This window comes from Esox lucius, chromosome 18, assembly GCF_011004845.1.
Source record: "Esox lucius isolate fEsoLuc1 chromosome 18, fEsoLuc1.pri, whole genome shotgun sequence".
NCBI classification, from domain to species: domain Eukaryota; kingdom Metazoa; phylum Chordata; class Actinopteri; order Esociformes; family Esocidae; genus Esox; species Esox lucius.
In genome coordinates, this window is record NC_047586.1 from 17,752,513 (window position 1) to 17,763,780 (window position 11,268).

General features: G+C 40.1%; 1 protein-coding gene across 1 annotated transcript; it reads right to left on the reverse strand.

Annotated features, from left to right (window-relative positions):
- Positions 1 to 1,814: 1,814 nt before the first annotated feature.
- On the reverse strand, positions 1,815 to 6,984 carry ypel5 (yippee-like 5). The gene is made up of 3 exons (XM_010895001.5): positions 6,784 to 6,984; positions 4,017 to 4,182; positions 1,815 to 3,195 (listed from the first exon to the last, which is right to left on the reverse strand). The coding sequence occupies exons 2-3, from the start codon at positions 4,155 to 4,157 to the stop codon at positions 2,971 to 2,973; spliced, it is 366 nt and encodes a 121-aa protein (XP_010893303.1). The 5' UTR covers positions 4,158 to 4,182; positions 6,784 to 6,984; the 3' UTR covers positions 1,815 to 2,970.
- Between the last annotated feature and the right edge of the window lie 4,284 nt (positions 6,985 to 11,268).

Below are 11,268 nucleotides of genomic sequence, written 5' to 3' on the forward strand. Positions count from 1 at the left end.
ACGAAACAGACTTATCTTTCTTTACCGACTCCTTGGTCGTCTTCATAAGCAGGTTTTCAATACGCCAGTGGTCAAGGAGAAACGGAACATAACCATGTCTTGTCCCCGGAACATTCCTCAGGTTGTAGGAGGGTGGGATGTCTCCTCCTCCGCTGTGCTCAGTGGGTTCAGAGTCTGAATGAATGGACCAGACTCGCGCTCTCTCTCTCTCTCTCTCTCTCTGTCACATATATACACACACACACCCCCACACACACACCGGACCTCTTCGAAGCAGAACCCTTCTCTGCCTGCTGCTCTTTGAATAAGCGATGGCTGTTATTGCTGTTAATGGTCTTTCTGTTTTGTAATGCCTCCTGCTCTCTCTCTTTTACTCCACCAACCCACACGATGCCTAACCCTTAGACTGTCCCATCAGGGCTCCGGCGATGTGACCATGCTAGCGGACCATTTGGAATGCACGTCCAGTACATTGTTTCATTCTAAGTAGTATCCTGGTCTGTTCAGTTTCTCCCTCATTCCCCTAGTCATAACACTACTTGATTGCTGGTCCCAATGCTCATCTCATTTTTCTTCACTTACTCCCCCCCTCCCCCCCTCTCTCTTCTTCGCTTTCTACTCTTACCAACCCCACCCCTGGTGCGAGGAGCGATGTGTAGTGGTAAAGGAGACACTGATGTCGTGGCTTAATTTGGTCTTTTTGCAACCCATTCTCTCAAGTGCTAATGAAAAAAGTAATATCGTTTCTGTATCTTCAAATACATTTTATTTAACCATATATTGTTTTGATTTACTTACACACTAGCATAGAGCTGCGTATTTAGTTAGATGTATAAAAAAAAAAGAACATAATTCTGTTTTATTTTCTGTTAAATTTTCTTTTCCCTTGCTGAGGACGAATAAATGGGATTACAGGAATGGGTGGTCTGTGTGATCTTTAACGCATTGATTCATGATGAAAAAAAGGGTAAACATTTGCATTATTTTCTACAGAAACTTGTAAGGAGTGAAACAAGTGACTATGGAATGTGCAAATCTGATTCTATGGAGAATTTGGCAAATGTCTATAATGATGAATAAAAAGCTCTCTAAAATGGACAATGACAACGACCCTTTGTATTTTGTCAGCCTTTATAGGTCAATTATGTCAGTATGCTGCAACCACATTAAGATATGTCATGGAGCTAAAGGTTTTTCAATAGTGTTCCCACTTCCACAGTAGTGGAACGATCTGTCAAACATGGTCTTTAATCATTAATAAGAGTACAGAGAAATACTTGGTGCAACAGGCATTGGCATAATTGGCTGAGTTTACTAACATGTGTTACAACAACTTTCCTTACTGAAGTGCCAATCATGACATTATGATGTTGTAGTCCAGATCAGATGGGCAATTCTTGCTTCTTCAAAATTAGGCTCATACTGTAGCTAATTGAAGTAACATTGTATTAAGTATGGTCATCTTATTAGAATAACTTTTGCATCTGCAGCCAGTAGTTTGATTCCGTAATAGTCAGCATAGTCACTCTTACAGCCAACATTGAATGGTTATGGTGCCAGGCTCAGAAACGCTTTGAGTAATTGTCTGGAAATTAGATTCTGATGAATAGCAAGAGCTGATTATCATCCAAAAACCGGTCATGAGTGTTACTTTTGGTAGATAGAAAACAGGATAATGACGCAACTGATTTCATTTTCCTGTCTCAGGGTGCATATGGTTTAGGCCAAGGTGCATCTTAAAACTCTTTTCTTAACCAATAACTTTACCCATATTAGTGTCCTACAGGTATGAGAACTGAATACAAAGGTTTAAGTAGAGTCATATGATCCATTTATTTTATAATCCATCAACCAAAGCAGAAAAAAGCATTCACGCAACCCCACGCTTTGATTTTCAGGCTCTCGCAGCTTTGTTTCGTTTCTAAAGCTAAGTGATGAAAAAGCATTAAAAGGATGGCATCCAAGACTACTCACCTCAAAAGAAAAGATACAACACTGACAAATACTAATCCAGGACATAATACCAGTCATTGGTCTGATCCTGTTTCCATAACAGTCAAGCTGTTAGAGATGTTGTACACAAACATGCATTTATCACCGGGATAAAAGTGAAAGCTGACATCAGGGGTGTATTCATTCGTCCGATTCTTTTGCAAATGGAATCTTTCTAACTAAAGAGCTACTATTAGATGAATTCAGGTGATTCTGTTTGTACAACTTTTTTTTTGCCACAGAATTAATGTAATGAATCTTCACATTTATGCTCCAACACTGAAAAAAGTAGAATCATCACTACCAATCAAATACAACTCAAAAATAGAATACATCTCAATAAAAGCAAATGGAAGCCAAATTTAATGACAACATTCAGAAACATATTTACTCAAAAACACTTCCAAACTTATTTTTTAGTAAAAGGAAAATATACAACTTAAAATGTCTATCAACTCAAACATACCTGATCACAAGCTTCACAATACAGGAAGTAATCGCACAAACCCTCTGGTTGCCTTTTTTTATTTATTTTTTTAATGGTGGAACCCCGCCCCCTCCAAGCCTACTGCCATGCAACAGAGCGCGTAGTCTTATCGTATGTAGCTGTAACCCCTTGACAACGAGGCATTTGCGTCTGTCGACATGCCGTTTCTCTCTGCTCAAGGTCAGTAAAGAACACCACACAACAACCCCAACTCATCAGGCAGCCAGTCTGGACCTCACTCCAAGGCGTGTCCGTAACGCCCAGACGGTATAACCTGGGAGCAAGTGTGTTCTCAAATGTTTTGTGTACTATGTGTGTCTGTGTGTGTGAGGGGCAGACTAAATAGCAGGCTCATCTAGCGCTACACAGTTGTTGCTGGTGGGAAGCGTATACACAGGTGGTTGCCTATAGTCGGAAACCGTGTAGGGAACATTGGGGGTTTCGGGACAGACATTCGGTGTACGAGGAAAGGGAGAACGTTTGACGAGGACTCAGGAGTTATCAGAGGGCACGTGCTCCTCGAAGCCCTCGCTCTCCCTTACTAGCGCCCGCTCGAGGATGACGCGGCCTTCCTTGTAGCGCTGACTGTCCTCGGTGGCGAACTCGTATATCCAGCCCAGTTTGCTGTTGCAGTTCTTGCAGCTGACGTCCCGCACCATGTGTCTGCCGGTCAACATGACGCGGTCCTGCACCTCGCTGTATTGCAGGTTCACCACCTGGGGGCGACAAAGACAAAACGTGATCCATGTGTTCACCAGGTGTCTGAACCAGTAAGCCAAAACCTAAAAACAACTATCATGTAAAAAAATCATGACATACTAATCGTTACTGGGACAACATGATAAAATGTTGATATGCCTACTGGTAGTTTTTACTCATCCTTATCAGCATTTTCATCATTGGGTGAGTCTGGACACCAGTATGTCTGCTAAGTAACCAATAATGTAAGCAATGTACAATGTGTGTCTACCCTTTATTTGCCTGGGCTAACATCTGCCTGGGCTATATGCTATCAAAATATTTCACATGGGAGGTTTGAAGATATGCAATAATAAAATCATGAGGCTATGGTTATAAATCAGCCTCTCTCTCCTCCACTTTCCAGGTCAATTTATTTCATAGGCGACTTTGCTTTAGCCTAATCCTGGTTGACAGGTAGGTTTTTATAGCCCGTTTTGAGGGGGAGGGGAAAATGTTAGGCGCTCTAGTGTTTTGTGGCTCTCACTGACGGGTGTCCTTAGATGTGTGTGCGTGCACGTGAGAGTGGCGCTGAAAGGGGAAAGGAGCACGCCTAATACGGCCCAGCGCAGAGCAGGTTTCCAAAACGTTGAATAGGGGGACCATCTGTCCCGCTCCAATTTGGCTCTGGTACCACTCAGCATTGGACATGCCCTGGCCAGCATTTCTTTAGATTTTCTTTTTGGGGACATTTAACAGTACGTTTAACCACCATAAACGGGACAGGGCTGGAGAAGTGGGGACATCATTTGTTCCTCGAAGACAGTCTCTTCCCCCCACGGCCTGTCACGGGGCTGACCTTGTTGAACAGGAACGCTCGGCCCGTGGCGCCGGTGAAGCGCGTGGAGATGAGCTCCGAACGGTTGGTCAGGATGGTGTCACAGTTGGCGCAGGAGAAGAGTCGGGTACCGCCGATGTGGTCTAGGAAGATCCGACCCATTGTGCTGTCGTTAGCAGAGACCAACCTTTAAGAAAGGGAGGGTTACGTTCTTCGTGTTTTTTTTTTATCACAGTCACTACATCAAAGCAACATTTTGACGTGTTCTTCGCCGGGAAACTGTTTTTTTAAATGTCTAAGTCTTGCATGCCAATTCTAAGCAATAACCTAACACGGAACATTTAAAAAAAACTGTACTGGCTGCTGTTTTACCATGCTTTGTGCAGTTCTATAGCTGCCATGGAGCCTTCACAGCAGGACAGAGGGGGGCCTTAACATAGAGCCTTTACAGCAGGACAGAGGGAGGCCTCTACATTTAGTTATTTTTAAAGGGGCACTAGGTGAATTGCCGTGACAATAATTCAGTTTCAAACCAATTGAGTTTCATATCATACATTTTTGCAAATTCATAACATATCCAATGTTTGGCAAAAGGTTTAACATATCATACATTTAGCTAATTTGAATGTAATTAAACAAATTGCAACATAACATACTGATTAATGGAGTGTCCCAGATGTACATATACTATTATATCTACCCTGTGCAACCAGGTTACGTATTAGCACTGGTAAGTTACACTTTCTTACATATTAGCACTAGTGAGTAACCAGCTTACAAAATCTGTAAAAACAGTATGTCTTCATTTTGTAATTCAAAATAAGTGATTTACATGACACAGAGATTCCCTACACCATGCAGTGCTCCTTTTGGGATTTGAACTGAAATTGAGTGAACTGTGTAGAATTAAAACAACAGGGATTTTGATCCAGCACTGTTTGTCAATGGGCGAGTGCCAGTGTGTCTTCTGTTGATCAACAGAAATCTTGCCTTTTAGGCTGCGCTTGTGTGCATCAAAAATCTTTGGTGAATAAATATTGTGAAACACTACATTCCACTATTACTGCATTGTTATTTCACAAAGCTAAAATTATGCATGTAGCCCATTGAACTGTTTTGAATAAGAGATCTTTTAATCAACTGTTTTGTTTCTAATAGCATAGAATTGTATTGCATGTTACATAGTAACAGATTTCCATATTGACTGAGCTATATTTTGTCTGAGCTTGTGGACTATTTACACCTAGCTGGTTTGTGTTTTATTTTCCAATAAACATTAGGTGACAAGCAAAATAGGAGATAAGGGAAACTAGCAGTGCTCAGGAAGGCACTTGCAGTGAGGACAACTGGATGCTATTCTAAACCTGGTGTGGTGAGCTTTCTGACACCCAGAGCAGCTGAGGCATCTCACAAGTTGTTGTTACACCACAGGGAAGAGGTGACATCCAGCAGCTTGAAGATCATGATAGAACAAATACCTAACCCTGCCCAAAGACTTGGCATCAGTAGCTTACCTGTCATAATATAATACTTCCTTGCTTTTTGCTGTTGAATTGCTTTAAATTATTAGTTCAATAACCTGTAATTAAAATGACTATACTGCCTAGTCAGAGATTTTTTACAGAGCACGCCTTTTGAAATTGACAGTTAATTACATTGAAACTCATTAGGGCTTGGCAAAAAAAAACTTAACTACCAACAAAGTAGTTACAAATATTTTTTTTATAGTGTGACCACAGATAAATTATATCTATGAGTGTGACTAAGAAAACTGAGTCATCCCTCTTTTTTTCATGACATCATCGGAACTCACCAAGTGTTTTTCCATGACTTCATAAAAACATTGGATACATTTACTTAAACTTTACTAAACGTTATTAATATATATCGTTGACCTAATAACAATGTTTAATATATATTACACTGTAAACAAACTCTGAGTGCATTTTACAAATTAAATTCCCCCGGATTTTAAGTAGGCTAATTATAGACCATTTGTTGACAAGAGATCATGTATTCACCTTAGTCTAGACACTTTCAAACGGATGTTAATATTCAAGTATTGTTCTCTAAATCTTCAACAACAAAAATCACAGATTTGAATACCGGTGTTATTATTTTTCTTGCCGGGGAGGGAGTCATTTGATACCTGACCTCAGTATTTCTAGAATCCTAGCCTCGTCACTGATTGTGGATACTTACACTTCATTGTAAACACCTACCGAAGTCTAGACTACCTTCTGAATGAGGACATAAACAACAACCCCTTTCCCCCTCGTCTCACACACAGAAGGCAATGGCAGAGGAATTGTGACTGCGTCAGAGAACTGCCGCGGTTAACATTTCAATCCCCGTTTCAAAACATTGAATACAAAATCTACGTTTAATGAGGAACTTGTTGCAAAGCGATGTCAAACAATAATCAAGAATTGCGCGTGTAGTATGTAGACTTTGACGGATTTCTGCCCGAACCTTCAAATGATTAAGTAACGTTGCTAGCGTTTGGTTTTATAGACAAATGTTAATTTGTCTTGATCTAGAAACTAACCTCTGTCAAAAACCTCTGTACCTAAACTACACATTTTGACAACAAAACTAAACTCTCTATACGTGTATTCATCGTTATCTCAATGTAACACACAAACATTAACAGCATCTAAGTTCTCACAATTTGCTGCCAGAGACAGTAATCATATATACTGAGCTTACTAGCCAGGTGAAAATAGAAAACCGATGTCGACTGTTTTTGTTCTCGACAAAACATGGCGTGACCAACTTAATTTCTTACCTTGCAGCTGTAATCTTCTGAGTTACGTCGTCAAGACTATAATAACCTGTTTCTTCGACCAATTTTGTAGAATTCCGCGACAAACGTCGAATTCAGTTCTGTTGTAATCCTTATTGTTTTTCTCCTTTTTTTCAATCCGGTAATGTCGCGTCAGCTTTGTTGTTGTCAGCTGGCTGTTCTGCAGAAGATATCAACCATATGAAATCAACATCCGGTTGATGTGGTCCCTCCCCAAACTGTATAAGGGAGTTGACCCCAAGGGGGCAGTAGAGACCAAAAGTTTGAAATTAAAAACTTTGGGGGAGGATGGGTGCTATCCGGCGCTGACATAACCGGTTGTGAGAGAATGCAGAGTGCAAAGCTGTCATCCAGGCAAAGGGTGGCAACTTTCAAAATCTACAATATTAAATGTATTTTGATCTTTTTAACACTTTTTGCTAGCTACATGATTCCATATGTGTAATTTCATAGTTTTGATGTCTTCATTATTTTTCTTCAATACGGAACATAGTAAAAATAAATACCCTTGAATGATTAGGTGTTTCTATAGTTTTGACTGGTACTGTATGTTTAAAATCAGAAAATGTTTTGTTGTTGTAATTTTTCCCTTGTCTCCCCTACTCGAGGTACCTCTATGATTTTTATTAGAAAGAGTGGTTTTATAGGTATATTTTACTTTAAAAATGAACTAATGAGACATCCTGTCCCTCTACCTTGCATAGAGGCCAGGATGAGGACAGATGAGAACAACAGGCCAATGGAGCACTTAGAAAAGCGGTGGATTAGGGGCAAGTGGTAGAATGGAGGATGATGTAGGTGACAGAGGCCTAGAGAAAAGGTTGAGTCAGCGTCTCTCACATGGATTGACAGATCATTCCACAGAAATGGAGCTCAATGGGAGCCCTACCCCCCAGCTGTTAAGACATTCTACGTAGAGTGAGGAGACCCGCATAATGTATAGGTATGTCCTGCCTCCACCATTTTCACACATATTCCAAGGCTGATGTAGTGAAAATTATTAAGGATCTAGGGCCTTATTATATGACCTGCATTGGTTTGATATGTTTTTGGAGGAGTCAGTAGGCTAAATAACAAAATACATTTGCTGGTGTAGCTAATCTTTTTAAATCAAAACACTAGCATTTCAATGTCAATCAAAGTGTCTGATAGTTGGCCTAGAGTGGTCCAGGGGTCTGAGCCACTGCCTTTGGTGCACAGGTCCTGCTGCAGCATCAATTCAAATCTGGACTGTTGCTGTTTTAATAAAAATCTCTTCCTTGTCTTTTTCTGCTGTCTTTATTACTAAATCACAATAATTGAATGAAAACTGTATATCTAACATTATTATTATTATTTGCTATTATTTTTAATTCTGTCCACAACTGTACTCATATCTTTCACACCATTTTGTCTGAGTAGCAATGACCAATTCAACACGATTGAGTATCACAGTGGACATCTGGAAGAATTAGCATGCTTATACTAATCACTTATGACAGTCAGAAAAGTAGCTATCATAACACTACAGGGCAATAACTTGACATGCACATGACTAGAACACAGAGATGAACAAGGTGAATCTCAGCCCCCAGACAGATTAAAGCTTCAGACTTGGCCTTTGTTAACCTATGTACAGGTGATGTTTTGGCACAAGGTTGCTAAGAGATTTCCCTGACACAAACTGTTCTCGCATTGACTAAAGATAAGCAGTGAGATAGACCATTATGTTTGAAAGGACAGCGGGGTCATGAGTGTGGGTCCTTGGAAGACAGATAACAAAGTATTATGTAAAGACTAATCTCTGCAGTAATCACAAAGGAAGAGAGATTGTAATAATTGTATAAAGTCTCTCGGAGTAGAAAAGCTGATCTATGATCAACCCCACCCCATTGTTCATGTTGTAAAACTGAGAATAAATAGATAAGTACCTTAGATTTACATTAAAATGGAGATAAACTCCTTTCTAAACATAACACCTTCAAGGTTCTTCCTAAATTAAAACAAACGTGTTCCTTACAGAACCCTGTATGATGGAATTATTAAATAATATCTACTGCTAAAACATATGTAAAGAATACCAGCATAGTTTTTAGATTTGATTGTAATTCATTGAAAACATAATTTGGAATGATGTTCTCATGGCTAGGGAAAATAAGTATTTCAACCTTGTTACCAACTTGACTTCATGGACTGTTAATGTATGAAGGCAAGGCTGGTTCCTGAGAAGGAGATAATGGAGCAAAAAGAACACTTAACCTAGGTTTCAGAAACATGTACAGTGAGGGAAAAAAATATTTGATCCCCTGCTGATCAAATAAATGATCAGTCTATAATTTTAATGGTAGGTTAATTTGAACCGTGAGAGACAGAATAACAACAAAAAAAATCCAGAAAAACGCATGTCAAAAATGTTATAAATTGATTTGCATTTGAATGAGTGAAATAAGTATTCGACCCCTCTCAATCAGAAAGATTTCTGGCTCCCAGGTGTCTGTTATACAGGTAACGAGCTGATATTAATCAATCAATCAGATTCCAAACTCTCCACCATGGCCAAGACCAAAGAGCTATCCAAGGATGTCAGGGACAAGATTGTAGACCTACACAAGGCTGGAATGGGCAACAAGACCATTGCCAAGCAGCTTGGTGAGAAGGTGACAACAGTTGGTGTGATTATTTGCAAATGGAAGAAACAAAATAACTGTCAATCTCTCTCGGTCTGGGGCTCCATGCAAGTTCACACCTACTCAGGCCAGAACTACTCAGGAGGATCTTGTCAATGATCTCAAGGCAGTTGGGACCATAGTCACCAAGAAAACAATTGGTAACACACTACGCCGTGAAGGACTGAAATCCTGCAGTGCCCACAAGTTCCCCCTGCTCAAGAAAGCACATGTACAGGCCCGTCGGAAGTTTGCCAATGAACATCTGAATGATTTAGAGGAGAACTGGGTGAAAGTGTTGTGGTCAAATGAGACAAAAATCGAGCTCTTTGGCATCAACTCAACTTGCCGTGTTTGGAGGAGGAGGAATGCTGCCTATGACCCCAAGAACACCATCCCCACCGTCAAACATGGAGGTGGAAACATTATGCTTTGGGGGTCTTTTTCTGCTAACGGGACAGGACAACTTCACTACAACAAATGGATGATGTACAGGGCCATATACCGTCAAATCTTGGATGAGAACCTCCTTCATTCAGCCAGGGCATTGAAAATGGGTCATGGATGGATATTCCAGCATGATAATGACCCAAAACACACAGCCAAGGCAACAAAGGAGCGGCTCAAGAAGAAGCACATTAAGGTCCTGGTGTAGCCTAGCCAGTCTCCATGCCTTAATCCCTGTGGAGGGAGCTGAAGGTTCGAGTTGCCAAACGCCAGCCTCAAAACCTTAATGACATGGAGAAGATCTGCAAAGAGGAGTGGGACAAAATCCCTCCTGAGATGTGCGCAAACCTGGTGGCCAACTGTAAGAAACATCTGACCTCTGTGATTGCCAACAAGGGTTTTGCCACCAAGTACTAAGTCATGTTTTGCACAGGGTTTGAATCCTTATTTCAGTCATTAAAATGCAAATCAATTCATAACATTGATTTGTTTTTTTTATGTGTTTTTCTGGATTTTGTTGTTGTTATTCTGTCTCTCACTGTTCAAATTAACTTACCATTAAAATTATAGACTGATAATTTCTTTGTCAGTGGGCAAACTTTCAAAATCAGCAAGGGATTAATAAAAAAAATCCCTCACTGTATGCATGAATACAAGAAAATGTACCACAATATGTTATACACATAAACAGTAGAATTCTTATAAGTAGATACCAAAACGTAAATACATGCAGTTGTTCTCAGCAGCAGGAGAAGATATCCTCTGCATCTGGCAACAGAGATGGAACCAAAAAAGAGGCTGTCCAGAGCATGTACTTATAATATACTATATAGGGAAGCCAAGACAAAGCTCTAATCTGGAATTGAGTCAATCAAACAGACTTTTAAACCAGGAGGAGCAGTTCCCCAGTAATGACTGCCTGTGTGGGTAGTCTGCATGCTGACACAAACTAAACCAGACCCCATAATCACCCTAACACTTTTTTCTCCAATGTATCTTTGTTTTAGAAACCTATTTGATCCTGAATAAAGAATAATGTCTGGAAGGACCTTTATGATTCTGCAAGCATTACATTTGACCAATATTTTTGCATGGCAACATTTAAAGGTGGGGTGCCTTTAGTTTGTTTTTGTTCTAACAGGGTCTTTAAACGACACCCGAGGATCCTACTTCAGTTGGAAAGCAGATACTAGCTGTGTCAGAGACTGTTTCCCATTCATGTGACTAATTCAAATGGGATATAAGTGCATCTTTGAGTGCATTATAAAAGTATTATCTCATCTGTTATCTCTCTGTGTGTCAGTGATTTTGCCATTGATGTATGAGTAATTCAATTTTAGAGTAGTGAATCTTTCTGCAGATCATAAAAAGTTAC